General features: G+C 39.0%; 2 protein-coding genes across 4 annotated transcripts in view; both read left to right on the top strand.

Moving 5' to 3' along the window:
* The window catches only part of LOC137039769 (uncharacterized), a 164,685-nt gene that overhangs the window by 7,687 nt on the left and 131,807 nt on the right, over positions 1-25,191 (top strand). The gene's annotated exons all lie outside the window — the stretch shown is intronic.
* Positions 1,140-19,293, top strand: LOC137040471 (basement membrane-specific heparan sulfate proteoglycan core protein-like). 3 transcript variants are annotated; one of them, XM_067416131.1, is made up of 10 exons: positions 1,140-1,265; positions 1,415-1,516; positions 4,477-4,641; positions 4,740-4,859; positions 5,060-5,191; positions 9,527-9,644; positions 10,748-10,905; positions 18,363-18,453; positions 18,549-18,602; positions 18,688-19,293. In XM_067416131.1, exons 2-9 carry the CDS (start codon positions 1,468-1,470, stop codon positions 18,586-18,588), a joined length of 873 nt encoding a protein of 290 aa, XP_067272232.1. In that variant the 5' UTR covers positions 1,140-1,265; positions 1,415-1,467; the 3' UTR covers positions 18,589-18,602; positions 18,688-19,293. The 3 variants fall into 3 exon arrangements, with proteins under 3 accessions (XP_067272232.1, XP_067272231.1, XP_067272230.1); XM_067416130.1 differs by having other exon boundaries at positions 9,500-9,644; positions 18,734-19,293; XM_067416129.1 differs by having other exon boundaries at positions 9,500-9,644.

The raw sequence follows: 25,191 nt of genomic DNA, 5'->3' as shown, positions 1-25,191 counted from the left end.
AGAGCTTTTAATAGACCATATGGCCATCATACACCGACAGCGATGTCAGCCATGTAAGGCACCATACAGCTCATCAGGAGCAGTGGGGTTAGGTGTCTTGCTCAAGGACACCTTGACACTTGGTCAGGTGGAACCGGGGATCGAACCACCAACCTTTCGGTTTGTAGACAACCTACATGAACCACTGGGGCACTGCCGCCCGTGTATCTGTATTTGCACTCGTCAAATGATTACATTTACAACGTGTTTTTGCCTCGGTGAGTTATGTAGCCAATCACAGACATGTTTGTAGATATCTACAATGCAGTTGGCCAATCACAGGTGTTGAACTTGAAATCCACTCACCGCTCGAGTGTTTGTCCAGGTGCTGAGTTCAGTTAACGCGCGTCTCTGTAAGTGTATTTAATTGCCTTTGTCTCAATAAATAGGTCTACGATGTATTCAGAATTTGAATACAACTTTTGTTTTCCATTCGTGACAAGCGGCCATATACACACTTCAATACACTGACCCATCCACATAAGCAGGATTCACTCCAAAAATTTGATGAATGACAGTAATAATCCACTCACTCCACCAGGGCCGGCCTGTGGCATAGGCGGAATAGACTTCTTTTGTTCTATTGAAAGCCCCCACTTCCTCGTGACTCAAACAAAAATGGGTGATGTATTAGGAGCCCATTTTTCTTTCTTTTCCCGGAAAGTTTATAGTTTTATATTGATGATTTTTGCTAACATTTTTGAACACGAAATTCTGGACCGCTGGGTGTTTGCGATTATAACGATACCATGCATGATAGTATTGACATTCAAGAAGGCAGAGATACAGAATTTACAGTTACTAGCCTACAGAATTTGATTTACAGGCAGTAAAAATCCTAGCAAGTTCAAATACATCATATAAAGACATTACATCAATAAAAATACATATATTTGGTACATTGAAGAGGTAATTTAATCTAAAAGTCCATATATTCCTGATATGTGTGTTTTTTTTTAGAGCAGTCCCTCTGTGTATGTGTGTGTGTATGGGTCAGAGGTCGAAAGCAAGGGGGGTTGTTTGGGTGACGTGTATGCTGCAGCCCAAAAGGCCTGAGGTGTCCAGGACTTCAACACACAAAATCCTTTCTTTGGGGAACGCTGATATGTGCTATATGAGTGTGTTAGAAAAGGGAAGGAAATAAGATCATAGAGTCTGCACAGCTTCTAAAACAGACAGTAGAAACTACAACTAAAACCAGAGAACAACAGCAACATGTAATGGAGGTAAATATAATCTTAATTGCACTTAAATAGTACATTAAAATGTATTTTTAAGCATGACTTTCTGAAGTGTGTTACTGTGTTCATGATTCTGATTCTGTGGTCAAGTGTGTCTCAGTCAAACTCAATGTGTGTGTGTTTTTCTTCCTCAGGACGAGCAGCTCTGAGTCTTCCATTGAATCTGAATTTACAGAAAGTGAAGAACATGAACTCCAGACTCTTATCTCTGATCCTGATTCTGCTGCACATTACAGGTTTGAGCATTATTGTGTCTTATTCTCGCGTTTTAATTTAAATGAGATCTCTTAAATACTCTTTTACTTGTTCACCAACCAAAGATTCCAATACTTTGGCCAAAGTTGAAATTTTGGAAATCAGACTAATTATCTGGCAAGGTAAGGTCACCTCCTTTCAAAAGTGGTAAAACATACGCAGACTTCCATACCTCTGGAATTTTGTTTGTGACAAGTGAATGACTAAATAGAGGTTCAGCTAGGATATCTGCCGCTAATTTTAAAAAGAAAGCCTTTTTGGGGGGACATTTAGATTCTCTGTGGGTTCGGATAAAAAACAAAAACAAATAAGCTTTAGCTTTTCTGTAAAGGGAAGTGAATCAAACCGTCGTGTTTTTGAAAACAATCCAATCACCTTCAGTATCCGATCTCCTTGCTTTTGCAAAGGCTACCTTTCTCTTGTGGAGCAAATTAGAAATCTCAGAAGTAAACCAGGGATTGTGTCACTGTTTGCTTTGTTCACAGTCATACTTTTTGTCATGCACTTCCTGGTTTTGTCAGCCGTTTTCTATGGTTATGTGATTTCCATGTCCTCATGTGTTGTCATGTCATTGGTTCATTGTTTGACCATTGTTCACAGATGTCCCTTGTCCAGTCATTAGTCCATGTGTATATAGCCCTTATGATTGCCATGTGTCTTTTGTCTGAAATGTTGTTGTAACCCACTGTTGGTGAGTCTGTTCAAGTCAAGTCAAGTCTGTAGTGGTGGCGAGATAAAGCCTCATGAAGCATTGAAGCTTTTCAGCTAAATGGTTCACAAAAGGGTTCATTTATTGAGGCTTCATTTGCTCACAATCCCACTTGGTGGTCAAAGAGTGTAAAAAGAAGATATATTACAGATGACCTGAAATGTTCTGTTATACACTGTATTTTGCATTAGTTAAGGCTTAGATATAGCAGTTAAGAAAAGGAAAAAAAATCTGCATTGTTTAATCTATTTATATAAATATAATGTATATGTTCTGGTGGTATAAGGGCATTTCTTCAACCAGGGGCCCTTTTTGCCATATGAAGTTACCATAAAAAAAAGTTCTAAAGTCACATAACAGTCTCATAATTTTATTAATTTGTTTATTAATTTGTTTAAATAATTTGTCTAGTTTTAAGGACTGTAAGAGGACAAACTTAGATTACAAGAGAAATTGTTATTAGTTTAAACTTTTTCCGACCTGCAATGAACAAATGTCATTTCCACCACATCTCAATATATAGCTGTTATTTAAAAATAGAATAACTTAAGCCACTCAAGAATTGTCTAAGATAATTTGTGTAGCTAGGTTTACCAGTTTGTCCACAATGTACAATAATTATACATTTGTCAATAAGATAAATGAACTGCCCTATTAGGACCCAATGCTGAACCTGTCACACTCTGAAAGTTAATATTGGTTTGGGTAAGAGCTTATTAGAAAATAAATAACTAGAATTTTTATATAAAGTAGAGCATGATCTCATAAATTGTGGATACATTTTAAATGTGTAATGGAAACCTTTAAAGTATTTAAAAAATATATATTTTTTAAATTATTTTTGAATTAATGTGAATGTAGAAAAAAAGTAGATGCGTACAAAAAGTATTGCAAAATATTATAATATAAAAATTATTACACATATTGTCACGCCTGGCTTTGCCGTGCTGAGGGTGCTAGTTCCACCATGGCCAGAGTATGTGTGGTTTGTGTTTCTTCCCCCAGGCTGAAGGGGGAGCTGTCCGTTTTTGGTCCATCTGATTATAGGGGATGGGCTCGACTATGGTGAAAAGGATCTCCTGCCAGTTGCTCGACGCTGCTGCTCTGGGCGTCTCTGCTTTTGCTCTGGCATCTAGGCGGATGGCAGCCATATCCTCCTGCTTTTCTGCTCTTTTCTTTTGTATTGCACCTGTTTGATACTTTACTGATTGGCACTACATTTTTGATTAGTTTACCTTTGTTTCTCTTTTACTGATTAAATACAGTAATCGATTTCAAAACATAAATTCATTATCTTTATCCTTGTTTAAATCAATTATTTTGGATTTAACTTTAATAACGGTGTGGTCTCCCCTATGTCATTGCTACTGTGAGCTAAGTGGTCGTTACAATATATACTCACAATCCATATCAATCATACTTGATACTCTGTGGTGCAAATATATTAACTGTTCAAGCAATATTTAGCTTGATTTTTTTTCATTTGTTGTTAATGAAAATTTAAATTCCCATGTCCAACATGTGCTCCGATGTCACTTAATTTTCCAAAGAAACTACCCAAAAAATCTTTCACAAACAATTTATATGGAAATTATAGTGTTGTGGTGGAAATGACTCAATGACTCAATGTTAGATGTGACTGGGGCCTCTTTTACTAAAATGGTTATAACTTGTGAACAGAATGAGATATGGCCACTTGGTGACGCTATAACGGGGAAAAAACACATGAAAATGTCAATAACCGCACCCAACAGTTATTTAAATGAAAATTGCCATGCAGTGTCTTTGTCAGGGTGCCAACATTGGCGTATCCCAAAAAACTATCAGCGGCACAATGTCCTGAAGCGTTTTTCACAGAATTCACCTCATGTTGTGTTCACAACGAACGCAAATTGAGCATCAAATTTGCATCTATCACGTCTAGTTGGACGCGTGAACATTTTGAATCCACTCGTATGTCTACAGTGAATTGGATGCATGTATAAAGCGGGTGTTTGCCATGTATAAAGGAGTTGTGCCATGATGACGGCTGCTTTCAGCTGTACTTCTGCTTGTCCTGTGACCAAGTTCGGACTTGCCAAGTTCGACTCGGAAGAATGAACTCAAAAACTACTTTTTGTAATGTATAGTCAATGATTTGCACATCTGAAACCATAATGGCTTAATTTAGATGCTTTTATGTAAGTTATTAACATTTTATTTTGATTGCGTTTTTATTTTTTATTTTCAAAGGTGTACATTTTACTACACCTACATCTTCCAAAACCAGACCCTCACTTGGCCCGGGACCCTGCCGTGCAGACCAGGCCAAGTGCCAGAATGGACAGTGCATCTCAAGGGATTACATATGTGATGGCAAAACGGACTGCACTGATGGCAGTGACGAAATCAATTGTGGTAGGACAAACCCTTTTTCATCACAGAAATGGAACCACTTATTTATAACCAGTCTATTCTCTGCATTTATTATATAACTTTGTTTTGTAATTTCACAGGAACTCCCTCATCTTGTGAACCCAATGAGTTTAAGTGTCAGAACGGCCGCTGTGCTCTGAAACTGTGGCGTTGTGATGGGGATAATGACTGCCAAGACAACTCAGATGAGATTAACTGCCGTAAGTCAGACCCGAGCTTCTGTCCACAGATGGGGGAAGTGTTTTGGAAACCTGTTTGAAAACTATTATTATTTTTGCAGTTCCGTTTGTTGCCACTAGAGGCACTAAAATAAGAACTACTAGAGGCACAAAAAATAATTTTAGAGGCACACTCATTTTATGACGTTTTAATAATGTATTATTTGTTCTTGTTTCTTCAGCCACTAAAAGTCCAGGGGACACATGTGCCCCAGAGGAATTTCTGTGCTTGTCTGACCGCAAATGCGTTCCTGCCAGTTACCAGTGCGACGACGAGCCGGACTGTGCCGACCGCTCTGATGAATATGGCTGTGGTAAGGCATTACATGTCAACTCTTTATCAAGTAAACATTGGGTTGTAATAACATTCCAAACACCATAACTCTTATTTCTTAACTTTTCTTTCACTATCATCTTCACTTTGACTTACACAATTGCTTCTTCCAAATCCATGAAAATTTTGTATTTATGGTCTGCAAAAAAAGATTAATTTTCAGCGGCTTGTTCTGCCACACTCACTTTTCAATAACACATAGGTCTCATCTCCCATATATCTTGCCCTGTAGCTTATTTTAACAGGCGGCTTTGGTTTTGTTTCTGTCAGCAGTGCCTATGACTGGTTAGATAATCTCACTGAATGAATCTGCAAAGTTAAACTTTTAATTTAGAATCAAAGACGTGCAGCGGGTGTATGTGGTTTCTTGTTTCCATATGTTTGTTTTACTATTTTACTATTCATATAATACAGTTATATGTGTGGATTGAAGTTGATTGGACTGTTAAATGATTACAGCTGCTGTTCATATAAATAGAATATCATTAAAAGGTTTATTTCACTAATTCCATTCAAAAAGCGAAACTTGTATATTATATTCATTCATTACACACAGGCTGATATATTTCAAATGTTTATTTATTTTCCAACTGAGGAAAATCCCATATTCAGTATCTCAGAAAATTTGAATATTGTGAAAATGACATCTGTGTAAGGGTGGATCGCCTACAGTGGTTCTGACAGCAGGGTTGTCAAACGACTTAAGAAACGTTATCAGCAAGATGGTAGAAAACTGTATATTTCTTGTCTTTAACCACCCACTGCAACTTATACCAACGACGGAAATAAGCACAGTTACAATAGCAAAATATGTGGGAGAGCGTTGCTTTAATGTGACTATATTGTATTGCAATAGGTAACACTTCAAAGTCAATACCAAATCAAAACTAGTTAGCAAATCATTTATAATTGAAAGAATTTAATGACAAAATCTGGTTATGGTTACACTTACAATTAATAGTTACAAAATAGAGGAGAGAGAGAGAGAGAAAGACAAATAGAAGAAGAGAGCAAAGAGAAAAGCTAAAGAGAAGGCCCAAGAAGAGACAGCCAGAGAAAAAGACCCCGAGCAACAGTTGTAATCTTCTTTTATCTATCCCTTGACCATGTGACTGAACCCCTGAGACATTCAAACTGACCAATCAGACCAAACTTCCCCCACTGTACTACAGGTAGTGTTGTAGTACTCGAGATCGATCTTGGTCTCGAGACCGGTCTCGAGACCACTTTTTAAAGGTCTTGGTCTCGTCTCGGTATCGACCGCATTTTTACTCGGTCTCGTCTCGGTCTCGGGCGAAGATGACTCGGGATTTTGTCTCAAGACCGGTCAAGACCACAGCTGAAGGCATAAAGAGCAGAGAACTCCACCCTGCGCGCACTCTCTCTGTCTTCAAAATAAGCAGATAAGCTCTCTCTGATACTTCACATATTAAGCTAAATCAAAAGTTCAGAAAACCGAATCCATGTTGAACGTTGCGCGTTCGGACAACTGTTTTGAAGTACTGCTCGGTGTGAATTGCGCTCAAAAAACGTTTGACCAGCTAAACAGCTGACATAAATCATACATTAAATAAACAGGAAACAATTTCTATCCAGTTATGAAGTGTTTTCTGTGTGACAAACCTTCTGCGATGTTCTGACAGCCGTGATTCACACACAACGGGTCTGCTAATGTCCGATTCACGACCAAATGACTCATTTGAACCGAATCATTTTAATGACGGTAATAAGAACTGATCTGTTCAACAATGAACTGAACGAATCAGTTTAATCATTTACTCAGAACACCTCAGAAATCAGAACACAAGTGTGCTTACCCAATTTAGCAAGAGTGGAGAGTAAGAATTATTAGTTTTAACTATCCACAGTATTTCAGCTTATGTATGTTGAATGTGTAGTAAAATAAATAGTCTAAAATCATTTAGTTTAGACTGGAGTGAGGTGAAAACAGAACAAAGTTGTTTGTTAGCTAGCTGATCATTTTATTAAATTGTATATGGCAGAAAATATGGCTATTTGTAAACTGTTAATGCTATTTCTAATATTGATATACCAAAACAATTCAACCTGTTGGAACAAAAGAAACATCAAGATAAGAGATCATACATAATATGAGATATAAACATAAGATAATAAAAAATGATTGTTTCGTTGCATTAAAAAAAAAAAAAAAGGTGTGTGTGTGTGTGTGTGTGTGTGTGTGTGTGTGTGTGTGTGTGTGTGTGTGTGTGTGTGTGTGTAGGTCTGTCAGCCACCACCAAAGACCATTTTTGACCCAGGAAAAACCCTGTACATGTGAGATATTTGTTAAATCAAACTGTAGTTAATCAAAAAATGCAAGTACAGGGTTTCTTTTCCTTGTTGTTGCACAATAAAGCTGCACAATAACATTTTCAATTTGTAAATGAAAAATATGTACATATATAAAATAATTAGCTTAAGCAGCATACTAATGCATATCTGTATGATATATATTCCACCTCCTGTTATTCACATTCATTTAAGACATAATGGACTGTGTCTGAGATTAATACCTCATCCAGATTAGCATTCTTAGGGGAACTTTGAGTTTAAAAATGGGATTGAGCACGCTTCACAAAACAAAACACAAAACTCTGTCAGTTTGGTGTTTGTGTCCACCATAGACTGTAAACAATATGGACACGTCGTCTTCAGTGCCTCCCATTGACGAAAAGTGTTATTTGCTTATAGAAGAAAAAGATTAATTCCCACAAAGCTGCAATACCTTTTGATTATTTGATCAAAACTTCTCTCATGGTACACTTGCACACCCACACATACGAGAGAAGTGCCAATCATATGCATATTCCACATTTTATCATAAGTGTGGGGACATGCATTGGTCTCGGTCTTGACTCGGTCTCGGCCTGTCTTGGTCTTGGTCTTGACTCGGTCTCGGCCCTTCAAAGTCTTGGTCTTGTCTTGGTCTCGGCCCTTCAAAGTCTTGGTCTTGTCTTGGTCTCGGCCCTTCAAAGTCTTGGTCTTGTCTTGGTCTCGGTTTAGGTGGTCTTGACTACAACACTAACTACAGGTGTGGCACACATTTGGCCTACAGGCCCGCAACATCTCTTTGTCTTTAGGAATTCCAAATGTCCCTGCTGATAAGAGAGAGGGGGTGGAAACAGCACAGCAAATGTCTTTGTTCAATTTCAAATATCAAATATCTTTGATTATTTTCAATTCTTACACCTGGTGCCGCACTAATTAACTCAATAGACCTGCAAAGGCCTTTAAATGGCCTCCCAGTAGTTCTGTAGGCTACACAATCATGGAGAAGACTGCTGAATTAACAGTTGTCCAAAAGACAACCATTGACACCTTGCACAAGGAGGGCAAGACACAAAAGGTCATTGCAACAGAGACTGGCTGTTCATAAAGCTCTGTGTCCAAGCACAATAATAGAGAGGCAAAGGGAAGAAATAGATGTGGTAGAAAAAAGTGTACAAGCAATAGGCATAAGCGCAACCTGGAAAGGAAACCCATTCAAAAATGTGGGGGAGATTCACAAAAAGTGGACTGCAGCTGGAGTCAGTGCTTCAAAAACCACTACACACAGATGTATGCAAGACATGCATTTCAGCTGTCGCATTCCTTCTGTCAAGCCACTCTTGAACAACAGACAGCATCAGAAGCGTCTCGCCTGGGCTAAAGGCAGAAAAGGACTGCTGAGTGGTCCAAAGTTATGTTCTCTGATGAAAGTAAATTTAGCATTTCCTTTGGAAATCAGGGTCCCAGAGTTGAGAGGTACAGCGTACTCGCCTGATCTTAACCCAATAGAAAATCTATGGGGTATTGTGAAGAGGAAGATGCGACAAGCCAGACCCAACAATGCAGAAGAGCTGAAGGCCACTATCCGAGCAACCTGAGCTCTCATAACACCTGAGCAGTGCCACAGACTGATCGACTCCATGGTATGCCGCATTGCTGCAATAATTCAGACAAAGGAGCCCCAACTAAGTATTGCGTGCTATACATACTAATACGTTTCATGTTCATACTTTTCAGTTGGCCAAGATTTCTAAAAATCCTTTCTTTGTATTGGTCTTAAGTAATATTCTAATTTTCTGAGATACTGAATTTGGGATTTTCCTTAGTTGTCAGTTATAATCATCAAAATTAAAAGAAATAAACATTCATCAGTCTATTTGTAATGGATGAATATAATATACAAGTTTCAATTTTGGAATTAGTGAAATAAATAAACTTTTTGATGATATTCTAATTATATGACCAGAACCTTTATATGTTCGTTCTTTTTGGACTAAAGCACCTCCCACTGTGACCAAACCCCCAGAAGAGTCCATCACGGCAGAGCAGGGGGACTCTGTGACCTTTACTTGCTCTGCCATTGGTGTGCCCATTCCCATTATCACATGGCGTCTTAATTGGGGACACGTACCAGCAAACAGCAGGTATGTTTAGGATTGAATAAAAATAGCTAATCTCTGAAATGATCAATAGGTCACAATCTATGTTAATGTCACATAGTCCTTATTCTCTCAAAGACAAATATTTGTGGTTTCATACATTTCTATTCATTTCCCAAAGCTCTCTTTGCTGAACTCTGTTAATTACTTCAGCACGTCTAAATGAAAACAGAAGGCCACACTCTGTTTTAGTTGTGTGACTGAAAAACAGACTTTTGGCTTTTTGACTGTTTGCAAAATATAGAATCTCATGAAAGTCAAATCAAGTCAACTTTATTTATATATAGCGCTTTTACAATGACGGTTGTTTCAAAGCAGCTTCACAGTGTTAAACAGAAAAATATTGCAGCAAAATTTGAAAGTGATATACAAATGACCCCTTTGCATTTATTATTTGTCTTAATAATGAATACACATCATTAAGATGTAGCTCTCTTTGTATATGAGAATTTGAAGGCAAGTAAGTTTATTCAATCAGAATATTTTTAAAAGCAAAGATTTTGTGTTTGCATTTGGTCTATCATAACAAGAATGTTTTTAATAAATTAATAAAATAATTAATAAATTAATAAAACATCAGAATACATTTTTTTTTTTTGTTATTCTTTAGTTTAGGTATTATCGATATTAACTACAACCTTTACCTCAGTAAACTCATAATTGCTGCCAATTAATAGTTAGTAAGGTACTTGATAAGTTTAGGTATTGGCTAGGATAAAGGGATATAGAATTTGATCATGCAGAATAAGGTATTAATATGTGCTTTAAATGTACAAATAATCTTAATAATATACATGCAAATAAGCAACTAGTTATTAATAGTGAGAATTGGACCCTAAACTAAAGGGTTACCTTTTTTTTTATTTTTTATAAAACTACATTAAAATGCTTTAAGATAAGTTATAATCAAGCAAGCATTTAAACTAGGACTGCTAATAGATTCTGTTCATTTAGTTAGTATTAAACATAACTGACATTACATTAAACATTTTTTGTAATACCTAAGGAAGCATTAAAAAAACAGCTGGGCAGAGCACAATGAAATGGAACTGAATGTAGCCACAATTTAAACATTATTCTATTGACAGAATCAAAATGACCAGTAAGAATGGGCAAGGAACGATTACCATCCGTGAAGTTAAGGAAGGTGACCAGGGGGCGTACACCTGTGAGGCACTCAATGCTAAAGGCCTAGTGTTTACCATTCCTGATGGGATCCTCAGACTGTCTCAGAGACCAAACCCAGGTACAGGTCCAAATGCAGGTGCATTCTGAATATTTTTGGATTACTGCATATTATTAGTTTGTTCTCGCCTAATGATTTATCTTCCGAAGAGACATGTTATTTCCTTTCCTTTGTCTTTTCATTTGCAATGCTCGTTATGTTGCTGTTTTTTTGCTGCATGTTGTGACATTGTGATGTGATAACTTTGAGTCTTCTCAAACCTGTTGGTGGTGGTCTTACTGATCAATAGCTATCAAATAAAGTACTTTGGGTCAGTGTAACAGGGTCATTTAAAAAATGGGTCTGGCAAAATATACTCAAAAGCCTATGAATCCTGAAGAAAAACTCAAAACTTAAAAATAGGTGAGCATGTGCAGCATAATAATCTAAAGAAGCATTCAAACTTTTAAAGAGACCGGACCATAGGTGGTGCTATAACTAAAAAGCTTTTAATTTTTTTCTATTTTCCTATTTGCAGTTGAGTTCTGTTGACATTTGACTAATGTTATGCGTCACTCCATTGCTCTGATTGGTTGTAGGTCTATCCAATTGGGGTCTTTCCTGGTTCGGTTGAAACACGCCCCATAATCAGCCCAATGGAGCAGTATCAGATTCATATTCTGACTAGAATTGAGTATGACCACGTCAGGCTAGGATTCCTTGGCTCAACAGGCAATGCCTCGGATTTGCTCGCCCTTCAGGCGCCAATTTTGAGAACATTTTTTACTTTTTTTACTTTTAGGAACTACTCCCAGGTTTTTGGCCTGATCCGAACCAAATCTATTTTACTAAAATGACTATAACTCGACATATAACAGGGTGTTTTAGTGTAGGTTCATGTGTCAAGTTCATGTTTTGAGTTCACTTGTTCACTGTTATGTTTTGTCATGCACTTCCTGGTTTGTCACGTGATCCTGCCATGTGCTCCCTTGTCTTGTGTTCTGTTGTGTCATTGGTTTATTGTTTGATCATTGTTCACAGGTGTCCCTTGTCCAGGCCCTCATGTTTGCCATAAGCTGTGTCTCATTTCGTTAAATTTCGAAGGCTGCATCCTCCGGAGGACACGTCCTGTGTAGGATGCAGTATACGAAGTGTCCTCAATCAGAATTAAACGAGATGTCCTTTGTAGGACACACAGGCAGGAAGTATCACGTTGCTATGCCAACACATTCAGCCTCGTTGCGCTCTCACGCCAGTTTATATGAATGAAAATTATTTATAACTTGAAAATTACTATGAAATGTTTCTTGTCTTGACAGCAATGTACTTGTTCTAAACGTTTAAAAACCACTAAAGCGTTGTAATCCTTTTAACCACAACTATCTGTTTGAGGTAATAGAACTTAAAAATAAAAACAAGCTTGAACTTACATTTTAAACACCACACCTATGCTCGCATGTATATCTGGCAGTGGTGCAGTTTTTTCATATAATATACAAAAATATATATGACGGTTGTTAACGGCAACGCAAAGAATTATGGGTTATCTCCAGCCGCGAAGGCTACACCTTATGCACACTCCGAAATCCTGTGAAAGAAGGACGCTTTCGAAGGTCGCATTTGAAGTGTCCTACTCACTTTTTTGAAATGAGACGGCCTTATGACGTATGCACCCTTCAAATGCGACCTCTGGAGGACACAGCCTTCTGAAATGAGACACAGCTATAGTCTTGTCTGTTATTGAATATATAACCCCAGTGTTGGTGAGTGTTTGTCTTGTCTGTTATTGAATATATAACCCCAGTGTTGGTGAGTGTTTGTTTATGTCAAGTCAAGGTTGGTCAAGTCAAGTTTAGTTAAGTCGAGTCATTTGTTTGTTTTTGCCAAGTCTTTGTTTTATGTTTTGGATTTCGATTTATGTTAAGATTAAATAAAGAAATGTATAGGTTACGTATGGTGATCCTCGTTCCCTGAAGGAGGGAACGGAGACGTCCGTCGGACTAGGCCGAAGAATTGGGATCACTTCTGGGAGCCCCTATCAGCTTCGAGATATAGAAAACGGGCCAATGAACATTGGCGTGCGTGCTTTGCATATCGCACCCCTCCCCGCTGCGCGGGTATAAAGCAGAAGCGATCGCCACGCACGGTTGTTTTTCACTGAGGAGCTGAACCCATGGCTCGAACTGCAGTGATGGTACAGTGACTGTGGCGAAGGGACGTACGTCTCCGTTCCCTCCTTCAGAGAATGAGGGTTACCATCCCACAAGACCCAAACAGTGGACTATTGGATAACGCTGGGAAAGCGTGTCCCTGGAGGCCACTGCGGATGCCACACTCCCCGAAGGAGATAACGTGTGGAATAACACGTATGTACTGGCCGTAGGCAGTGCTACATACGGGAGTCCCAGGGGTGGCACTGGCCCTGCTGGGTGGGGGACAGTCACCACACTGAGACAGCAGAGTGTCTCTGAAGTGCGCTGAGCACCAGAGACAGGTCCCAAGAGTGCATTGGGAGGGGGGGGGGGATTTAATCTCCTCGCGTCCCTCAGGAACCCCAATACTTACCTTCTACTAGTTCATGATGGGCAGCGATTGCGGCCACATAGACCTTGAGGGTGGAGGGAGACAGCCTTCTCTCCAACCCATCTTGTAGGAAGGAAAGCACGGCACGGTCTGGATGCGGGTGCCAGAGGGAAGGTCCTTCCTCAGAGGAATGGGCCAAGGAGGTGCTGTCGCAAGGAGCACTAGTTCCGGGAACCATGTCCTGTTGGGCCAGTACGGCGCCACCAACAGGACCTGCTCCTCGTCCTCCCTGACCTTGCACAGAGTCTGTGCAAGAAGGCTCACTGCGGGAAACGCATATTTGCGTAGGCCCCGGGGCCAGCTGTGTGCCAGCTCATCCGTGCCGAGGGTCCCCTCGGACAGGGAATAAAACAACTGGCAGTGGGTCGTGTCCAGGGCAACAAACAGGTCTACCTGTGCGGCCCCAAAGCGGTCCCAGATCAGTTGGACCAGTTGGGAATGGAGTCTCCACTCTCCCGGAAGCACTGGCTGTCATGAGATCTCATTGGCCGCACGATTGAGCAGGCCCGGAATGTGAGTGGCACGAAGTGACCTCAGATACTTCTGACTCTATAACAGGAGCTGGCGGGCGAGTTGTGACATGCGACGGGAGCATAGACCACCCTGTTTGTTGATGTACGCTACGGCCGCAGTGCTGTCCATATGGACCAGAACGTGCTTGTCCTGGAGCGGCGTCTTGAAGCGACTCAGGGCAAGACGAACTGCTAACAACTCTAGGCAGTTGATGTGCCATTGCAGTTGAGGCTCCGTCCACAGACCTAAATACTGCAAGCCCGTTGTACGTGGCACCCTAGCCGGTGGATGAGGCATCCGTGGAGACAATCGCATGCCTTGACACCTGTTCTCGGGACTCGGTCGTGTAGCCAGCATTGAAGCGGTCTCATATGGAGCAATCCGAGCGGCGTAACCGCAGCTATGGATGCCATATGCCCCAGGAACCTCTGAAGGTTTTGTGTGCAGCCAGTTTTCTGCTCTCACCAGAAAAGGAACACGCCCACCGAACCAACTGTGTGTGGTGTGTGTAGTGCAATTTGCTCAGTTCTCAGTTTGCTGTGAAAACAGCAGCTCTCACAGCAGCAGTGAGATCGTGGTCATGCTGTCTTGTGCCGTCTGGCCAACACGAGCAATTTTTTACAGCAGACACACAGTCAATTGACTGACCATGTGAGCAGCGTTCCCAGATGCGCAGGATCACAAAATTTGCTCCTTCACCGTGAATAAATCACCATCCAAATGCACAAGTTTTATCACTGAGGTGGCATGCAAATTTTTTTTTAATGGACATCAGCATGAGAAACAATTACCATCCGAATAGGGCTTATGAGGACATTGGCGTATCTCAAAAAACATGGCTGCCATCGGCCAATGATGTTTGAGCACCAATTAGCCAAGGTTAACGAAGGGCAATAGGAACAAAACTCAGTGGGCATGTTTGACTCATCGGCCTCTAGTTGGTGCTAACGAGTTTTACAGCTCTGTAATCACGTGGTGTTTTACACATCCACACAATATGCATATAATTTGATAGATCTCATACTGAACAACTTTGTCTCAAGAAGCACTATCAATCAAGTTTTTTATTAATTATTCAAAATGATGTCAAAAACCTACTTTCGCTAACTCTCAAGAGCACTGTCAATCAAGTTTTTTAAATTAATTATTTAAAATTATGTCAAAAACATACTTTTGCTAAGTAGTCCTAGATTGTTCACTCAAAAACTAGCAGGCGTGATTCAAAATGGCGGCTGCCGCTGACATCACATCCCCAGTAAAAAATACATAGACAGTAAAAGAAATGGACAGAGCTATCCCATTGACTTCAACGGCGGAAAATGAGGTCAATTACAAGCACTCACTTCCTGATGGCTGAGCGAACTGCCCAGGCTCAGACTGAACTTGACGACGTAGATGTGATGTAACCAACCTGTCTGACAGCTATAGGTCTTCTAGTAGTTGTGGAAAGTGAAATCTAAATCACATTGTTTAAATGTTTTGTCCCGTTGCTTTTGGCTAGCTATGGCTTCTCCCTATTTCTCCCCCTTGACTTTATCGGACTTTATGTCTCCAGGTCCCCCCCGAGTGTCTCATAGACAGTAAAAGATTGCTTCTGAGCGTCTCCTGTCTATACGGTAATTTCTCAACTGTGCGACAGAGTCACGTTGGTTATGACGCAATCATTAGCCTATTTTTACAAAAACAGCTTCTACAGGGCGATAGTGTAAGATACAAGGTAATGGAGCCTTTTATGCATTGTCGTGTTTCTTTATAAATAAACAATGGACAAATGGAGTCTTTAAACGTCTCAGATGTAAAGTTATTCAATGTCAAATTGACTCAAAAAGGAATGGGAGTCAATAGGATGCTAACAGCAGTGGCCGCCCCTATGGTGGGAACGCTTTCCGAGTGCTAGATTACCCCCTTGACAAAATCGCTCCTAATTTGGGAAAGAAAAGTCCCACCACAGTCAAACTCGGGTGGGAAAGACCTCTCTGGGCCCTTGCCTAAATACATCAATCATTCCTGCAACAAAATGTGTATGTGTGTAAGCACGTTAAATGGAGTTAGCATGGAAAATGTGCCTATAACATTTTCCCTACAATTGCCATAAAACCACCATAGCACCATCCTGCTAACTAATATTGTTAAATCATATTAAAACTTAAATTTTAAACCAATCACATTTTGTCAAGGTTTACCCCTTAATTTTGTTAATTTGAGGTATGATTTTACAATAGTATTACATTACAATTACCATAAGACCTGAAAAATATTGTAGCGACTCAGGCGAATCAAACACACAATCGCCAGTTACATTTAACAAATATGTTTTGAAAGTTGTGCTGAGTGGCAGACCTTCCCCCAACACAACAGAGAAGGATTCTTCGTTACCCTGGAAACCATCTGATAAGATGTTTTATGGCCGACAAGCATTTGGCCACATGAAGTTTCAGACACAAAGAGCTTAAGACACAGAGCTTTTGCCTCAAATTATAGACAAACCATACAAACCATCTATAAATGAACATGCACCCCAGGACATTATATGTAAACACATAACTGTCTTGTAAAATGTTTATTCTGTATGGTATTTTGCATCTTTTTGTCTTTGTCTTAACAAAGTACTAGTTCAGATAACCTCATATATGTCATGTCTCCTATCAAATTAATGCTCACTTCACGACTTACACTTCCATGTATATCACTTATTCAGAAAATGCAGTGTGTGTTTGTTGCATTAATTAGAGTATGAATGAGACCCACTGATTCGAGCCTTAGAACAAAGAGCTATAAAATCTGCTGAGGAATTTCCCGCCGGGAAATCCCAACACTCTCATTGGTTAAGTCTAACCCTGGAGGGTGGGACTACGGCCAGACCATAAAAGGAGGACCTCGGATGCCCTCTCTTCGCTTCTCCGAAAATCTCTTGCTCTTACTTCTCCAACTCTCTCCCTGTGGGAGCCAACACCCACGGGGGGACTGGCACTTAAGCCATGCCACCAATGCAGGCCCTCCAAGCAGGCCTCAGCCCTTCCAAAAATCTTCTCTTCTACAATCCGATCTTCAAGAACACGAAGCATCGCTAAAGCAAACAGCCGCTTCCCTCCCAACCTCGGAAAGGACCGCCGGACACGCAGAGATACACGCACACAAGCGAGAAGCCAAAACGAAACCAAAAAAAGAATGCAAGTATTCTTATTCTTACTGCTGAAAAGAGGGTGTGTTATGTCCCCGTTGGGACAAATTAACTCCGTGAAGGTCGTATTGGATGAACTGAAGGAAAGCTGCTCCTTACCTCTAATGCTTGGTACCATCTCTCTCTCTTTCTCTCTCTCTTTTATCTCCCTCTAATTTCAGTCTATTCATTATTCTCTTTTATGTATTCTTTCGTTAATATCTATACTTCTACTCTCTTGATGCATATTTAGTATGTACTTTCTGTGTGAATTGTAGTGTTATTTTTAGTCTGTGTTTATTAAACCTCCAAAAGACATTTAATGAGTTGAATCTGTTATTCTGCCACATACACAAAGTCAATGAAACTTGTGATCTAATGTTACCTAACTGCTTATGCTACTATGTTAGTAAAGTAAACTGTATGACCATTTGAAATATTGAACTTGTCCTGATCAGTAAAGTTAATGTTTCTTATGCGCTCGTTAAGCAGTAATCCCTTATTGAGAATTGATTTGAAAAGTCTATAACTAATTTGCAGGACAAACTTAGTAGGATAATTTCAAGCAATTCCGTAAAGGGTTACTTGTATTTAATTAAACAATTTTCCCTATCGGAAAATTTTAATACGTAATGAACAACTGGCAAATCATATTCATAAATTCATGAATATTGAATATTGAAAAATCCCTTTTGAGTTAATTATTCCCCGAGACATTAAACTCATGAGTCGTTGTTGTTACAATATGTTTTAAAGGGGAAACCTGGAATAAGCACGTTGTTATCCATCATTTATTTCAAATATCTATATCTGCAACAAAATGTGTGTAAGCATGTTTAAAGATTACATGTGCCTTAAAACAAACACATACTTTTAAAATGACAGTATGCCAATGTGTGCTTTTAACATTTGCAAGCACGTCAAAATTATTTAATTTATTTATATAATTTAATTATATATCTGCCACAAGATGTGTATGTGATCAAGAATGTATAAAAGCTTTAACAGGAAAAATATGCCTTCAAACAAAAAAACAAACCCTAACAACATAAAAGCCTTAAATGCTTGAACCTTGGTAAATGCTGCTCAAAGCTTAAATTAATAATTTATAGTTGTGTAATATCATAAGTGCAAATCATTTTTGGCTTGTTTTCTGAATTTGTCCTATGCCTAGAAACCTACATCACTCTAAGTTCAGAAGAAGGTAACACATCTCTGATGATACATGTGCTTTAGTGTCAGTGATTGTTTCTCTCATGATTCATTTCTTTGTGTTGTGAAGATCCAGTGGACAGCACAGCGTTCAGTCATTCTACAGTCCTTCTGCTGGTGTTTTTACCTCAGTTTCTCATAATAGCGGCTCTGTGGATGTGGTGAGTAAAACATCCAGTGATTCACAACTGTATGATGTACAGTGAATATAATGAAATTAATTCAGATTATAAGAATGTGAATTATGATTCAACAGGTTTTTCATCAGAATGCATCAAATCTCAAAACCAAACTGAAAACTAAAGTGAAGGTGAGGAATTATGTTTATAAACAACCTAATATAAGAGATAAATTGAAAAAAAAAAACTTACATTTATTTACTGTCTTTTTATTAGTCTGTCTCAGAATCTGATGTTCCACATCTGTTCCTCTGTCCATCAGAGCTGATGGAGTGATGTCATTGTGAGATCGTCACCTAGCAACATCAGTGATACAGTGATGCCATATACAATGTAATTAATGACTATGCAGTCTTCATAATCAAACAAAATTTCTATAAAGATTGTATATACTGATCCATCCTAATGATGACTGTGTTCTGTTAGTCTTTATCTTTATTACTTTATTCTTGTATTAGCATGCACTTTCATATTTTATAAAATAACCACAGAAATGTTGCCTGTTATTGTGGAAAATAATTGAATAAGTATTCAAAAACTGGTGGTGAGAATTAAGGACAATGTAGTTATTGCCTCATGATCTGTGTTTATCTGTGAAGACAGTGCCACCTTCTGGTCAAAAATGCTATAATATCTGGTCTAACTGAAAGTGGCACAGTGGGCTCTTTTTAATTGAAGGTTTTGTGTTAAAATCTTACTGAACATAGTCTTAAAACCGTACCCTGTTGATTTTTGAGTCTTTGCATTGCGCCACTAATATGTAAGCTATTCTTAGCATCATGTAACAGACTGTCTTCCCATAATCCTGTGCCTTCAGTAGAATTGAAAAGATGGTAGGAATAAAGTCTTCTGGTGCAGTTGAAGGAACTTTTTTTTTATTTCTTTGAACTTCATTCCTTGTTACCAAAGTTAATGAGAGACAAATGAACACCCAAACCTCACCTGGCCTCTTCATTTTGGCTAAAGACTATAACCGACTTATAGGTAATATAAATGACACCCTATGTTAGGGTTTATTTTTCCAGCACAGTTTAGCTCCAACTCTTATCAAACACACCTGAACAAACAAATCAATCTTCAGGATTTCTAGAAAAGTATATGTTCACACCATGTTGTAATTACTCTAATAACACATTTCTAACTTGTAAAAAGCATTCAAAAGTGTTCGTGAGCAAGACACCTAACCCCAGATGCTCCTGATGAGCTGCATGTCGCCTTACATGGCTGACACCGCCGTCGGTGTATGAATGGGTGAATGTGAGGCAAAATGTAAAGCGCTTTGGATGGCCAATTTTTTTTAAATAATTATATAGCACTATTTAAATTTTTAAAAAATATATTTATATAGCGCTTTTGGAAAGCGCTATATAAAAGCAGTCCATTTACCATAATGAACAACGCGTTATGGTTATTGTGTTATTACAAACTGTGTACGTATAACCCCTTCTGTTCGGACCGGGACTCAAACCCGGGACCGCCGGCATGAGAGTCGGACGCTCTAACAAGGAGGCTAAAGGCTGCAACCTCCAGCGTCAGTCGCTAGAGCGCCTCTTGAGGTCAGAGGAGTGAGGTTTACTCGCACAGCAACTACTACTAGCTGGCCTCCGCCCCCCTAAACCTCACTCTCATCCGGGTCACGGCACCAATGCAAACACTTCTGTTCGGACTGGGACTCGAACCCAGGTCCGCCGGCATGAGAGTCGGACGCTCTAACAAGGAGGCTAAAGGCTGCAACCCCTAGCATCAGTCGCTAGAGCGCCTCTTGAGGTCAGAGGAGTGAAGTTTACTCGCACAGCAACTACTACTAGCTGGCCTCCGTTACATACGCTGGGGATAAAGTCAACCTGGAAACACTATGCTAAGCTTACTTTTGTAGATGGTTTATAACGGTGTCTGTTACTGTAAAAAAAAAAAAAAACATTTGTAACAGTTGTAACAGTTATTTCACTGCATAGATGACATTACGCATCACTGACAAGCCTACCAAATAATAGAATGCAAATAGCCTACATTAATAATAGAATGCAAATAATAGAATGCAAATAGCCTATTTGCATAAATAATGCAAATAGCCTACAGCTATTTGCATTAGCTGTAACATCAATCTGTCAATGAACTGATGTATACATCAGTAAACACATAGCATTCGTATCTCACTACGCTAACGTTACCCTGGCAGTACAAAGAGAGAGCAAAGTGACATTTGGTTAACCAACCATTCAGAAACATCCTGTTCAAGCCTCAATTGTCGAATTTCGTTGGGGCTGTCATCTTGTTCCGGGTCCGACTCTGGTTCAAATCGATACAGTTACATAGATGTGTCCTCAGAGACTCCCATCACCATTCTTTCCCCTCCACTGTTGTCAGAAGGGCCTGAGCAAATCTCATTAGCATTAAAGACACATGCACTGAAATGGCTTGCTGAAAACAGAGCTGTTTTTTTTTCCCTCTGTCAGTCAAAATTAGGCCCAGCTTGAAGTGCTTTAATGCTTTAATGCTGTTTTTCCGATCTGATGATGATGTGGCCGAGCATTCATGCAGGGTTTGCCTAAAAAAGAAAGAAAGCAATACACGACATTCGTGACAGTCAGAGGTGAACAACACACGCCTTGTGATCAGTGGAATTTTTATTATGATGGGACGGGACACAGTTGTCGGGGGCCGGCGCTATTTCCGCTTTTCCAGTTATGATTATACGGTAACGCAGCTCTTTTTATCATATTTTATCATATTAGATACATTTGAGTGTGTTGAAAATGATGTCATGACCTTACACTGTGCATTCGCTCAGCAGCTGCTGTGACACTTGTTGCACAATGCTAAGAGTAAAAGTGTTTCTGTGAACTGTGTGCTGGTGCACCGTCAAAAGGAGTTCGGGCGGAAACGTTGGCCCTATATATAATGTTCCGGCCTAGGATCTAGTCGGGCATTGTTCAGCCCGGGGTGGGGCTCTAAAGACTATTCCTATTATTTTCCTATAGACTATTTTTCTGTGTTTGTTTATATATATATATATATATATATATATATATATATATATATATATATATATATATATATATATATATATATATATATATATATATATATATATATATATATATATATGTTTATTTTGTGTACTGGCCATTATTTGTGTACGTGTTTTCCCCTTTTTGCGCTAATTGGTGCTGGTCACCTGTGTATAAATTCATGCCTTGTGTTTTTAAGAGTCAGTTCTGTGAGAGGGCAGGTCTTAAAAATTAAATGATTGATTTTATTTCTCGAACTCCTTTTCATATTTTTAAGACATTTGAAATTGTCTATTATCTAACCTTCTGTTGAAGCTGGTGGAGGAAACTTAAAAAATAAAATAAAACATGAACTGAAAAATATTAATGATGCTGTTATTAACAAATAATTTGACAGCGTATTAACACCTAATTACATTTTAATGACAAATTAAACTTGTGCCACTGAAAAAAAATGTATGACATTATAATGGCCTCAGTCAACATCAAAACCAACCACATGACAGTTTAAGGTTAACCCTATAAGCTAAGTAAGTTTCTTAAATTTGATAATCTGTTATGTAATGTTTATGACAGGTTATGTTGTCTTGGTAATGTCAAGTTGTCATGACAAAGACACTGACAGGTTATGATGTATTGGTTTATGTCAAGTTGTCATAACAAAGACAAGTCCGAAATGTCATCATTGCATTAAAAATGACATAATTAAGCGAAGGACACTTAATGACAGTTGTCATAAACATGCATAAAAACTCCTTCATATTCATGACACGTGTCATGTCATGATTATGAAGGTGTCATGTCAGTCTTATGCACACCCCTTCAAGTAAAGTGTTACCAACAAATGTCTTTGTTCAAAGTCAAATATCAAATATCTTTGATTATTTTGGATTCTTACAGTCCCACCATGGCACCTTTGACCATGTTCATAAAGTGTCCAGAGGTGACACAGTCCACAAAGACATTCTTCCAGTTGTGTGTAGATGTCGTCATCAGACTTGTCGTCCAGAAATGTTACAAAAGCAGTTTGCTAGTTCAGTCTTTGTTCTCATTGCAGTCCTGCATGGGAAGGCTCCATCAAATGGTGTTGCATCATTCTTTGATATGCGAAATGTCCATTAAATACTTCACACCTCGAGAGAACAGTCACTGAAGGTTAGAGCAAACGCTTGTCCCTCTTCCTGAGGACACAGGATGTGAACTTGTCCAGCAGGGATCCTGGGATTAAAAGAACATATAGCACAACAAAGAGCAAAAGCAACACATGGCATTTGTCATTGGTGAGAAGTTTGATATGGTCAGATTAAAATGTTCTCTGGCAATAAACCCTTAAATCGATATACTTAATAAAGTGGTCAAGGTTGAAAATAAAAGAAAATCTCACAAGCTCTTACATTGTTTCTGGAAACATTAAAAATAAAATGCATTAAAACAAAACAACAATCATTGCTGGTTTTAAACCCTTTTTTCATGAAGAGTATCAACAAAGTATTCAGTGTAACCACATACAGAGATTCAATTGAATGGATGTCCAAAAACATAGTTCCAAGTCAAATGGACAAAATTCAAATAATCAAATAAGTACAAAATCAAAAACATTGTTCCAAGTCAAATGGACAAAATACAAATAATCAAATATGTTTCAGAAATGTTTTTTTTTATTTTTATTTTTTTATGCATTCTTACAATACAATGATCAAATAAATATTTGCACTTAGGTAAGAATGAGAAATTTCAATTACAAATGATTTGCTATTAGTTTTGATTTGGTATTAACTTTGAAGTGTTACCTATTTCAATACAATATAGTCACTCCTCAGAATGAGCTACCACCTGTATTGCATTACAACTATAGCAACTCTCTCCCACATATTCTGCTAGTGTGAAAACACCCTACTGGCCTCACTAAATAATCTTTCAATAACAATTGAGTTTTTTTCGAAAAGGTCTCACTTTCATGTAACTGCAATACAGGCCTGTGAATAAACAACTAAGAGTGGCCTACCTAAAGCATCCTCTAATAACAATTGAGTGTTTGAAAAAACACTTTCCATTTCACATTACATCCAGCCTAGAACCCGCTAGGTTTCGGTGGGGAGCCAGCCTTTGGCAATGGGACGCTACAGTAGAACAGATGCATTCTGGCTTGATAAAATGGTCTATATGGAGAGGCAGCAAATTCTGAGGGGCTCAAAATGCCCCTCAGAATGAGCTACCACCTGTCTTGCATTACAGAGTACTCCAACTATAGCAACTCTCTCCCACTTATTCTGCTAATGTGAAAACACCCTACTGGCCTCACTTAATAATCTTTCAATAACAATTGAGTTTTTTTTTCAAAAAGGTCTCACTTTCATGTAACTGCAATACAGGCCTGTGAATAAACAACTAAGAGTGGCCTACCTAAAGCATCCTCTAATAGCAATTGAGCGTTTGAAAAAACACTCTCCAGTTCACATTACATCCAGGCTAGAACCCGCTACGTTTCGGTGAGGAGCCAGACTTTGGCAATGGGACGCTACAGTAGAACAGATACGTTCTGGCTTGATAAAATTGTCTATATCGAGAGGCAGCAAATTCTGAGGGGCTCAAAATGCCCCTCAGAATGAGCTACCACCTGTATTGCATTACATTCTACTCCAACTATAGCAACTCTCTCCAACATATTCTGCTAATGTGAAAACACCCTACTGGCCTCGCTAAATAATCTTTCAATAACAATTGAGTTTTTTTCCCAAAAAGGTCTCACTTTCATTTAACTGCAATACAGGCCTGTGAGCAAATAAACTAAGAGTGGCCTACCTAAAGCATCCTCTAATAACAATTGAGTGTTTGAAAAAACACTTTCCATTTCACATTACATCCAGCCTAGAACCCACTAGGTTTCGGTGTGGAGCCAGCCTTTGGCAATGGGACGCTACAGTAGAACAGATGCATTCTGGCTTGATAAAATGGTCTATATGGAGAGGCAGCAAATTCTGAGGGGCTCAAAATGCCCCTCAGAATGAGCTACCACCTGTATTGCATTACAGTGTACTCCAACTATAGCAACTCTCTCTCACATATTCTGCTAATGTGAAAACACCCTACTGGCCTCACTAAATAATCTTTAAATGACAATTGAGTTTTTTTCAAAAAGGTCTCACTTTCATGTAACTGCAATAAGGCCTGTGAGTAAACAACTAAGAGTGGCCTACCTAAAGCATCCTCTAATAACAATTGAGTGTTTGAAAAAACACTCTCCAGTTAACATTACATCCAGGCTACAACCCGCTAGGTTTCGGTGGGGAGCCAGACTTTGGCCATGGGACGCTACAGTAGAACCGAAGTGTTCTTGCGTGATAAAATGGTCTATATGGAGAGGCAGCAAATTCTGAGGGGCTCAAAATGCCCCTCAGAATGAGCTACCACCTGTATTGCATTACAGTCTACTCCAACTATAGCAACTCTCTCCCACATATTCTGCTAATGTAAAAAAAAACACCCTACTGGCCTCACTAAATAATCTTTCAATAACAATTGAGTTTTTTTCAAAAAGGTCTCACTTTCATGTAACTGCAATACAGGCCTGTGAATAAACAACTAAGAGTGGCCTACCTAAAGCATCCTCTAATAGCAATTGAGTGTTTGAAAAATCACTCTCCAGTTCACATTACATCCAGCCTAGAACCCCCTAGGTTTCGGTGGGGAGCCAGCCTTTGGCCATGGG

Source organism: Pseudorasbora parva, chromosome 14, assembly GCF_024679245.1.
Source record: "Pseudorasbora parva isolate DD20220531a chromosome 14, ASM2467924v1, whole genome shotgun sequence".
NCBI classification, from domain to species: Eukaryota; Metazoa; Chordata; class Actinopteri; order Cypriniformes; family Gobionidae; genus Pseudorasbora; species Pseudorasbora parva.
The sequence above is the reverse complement of the archived record's forward strand: the minus strand, read 5'-3'. Positions and strand labels throughout refer to the sequence as shown.

Bases quoted from the DNA above. Each gene is read 5' to 3' on its own strand.
- LOC137040471 (XM_067416130.1), top strand. From the start codon at position 1,468: ATGAACTCCAGACTCTTATCTCTGATCCTGATTCTGCTGCACATTACA. The intron at 4,642-4,739 runs GTAGGACAAACC...GTAATTTCACAG, and splicing joins CAGTGACGAAATCAATTGTG to GAACTCCCTCATCTTGTGAA. The intron at 5,192-9,499 runs GTAAGGCATTAC...TTTGGACTAAAG, and splicing joins CTCTGATGAATATGGCTGTG to CACCTCCCACTGTGACCAAA.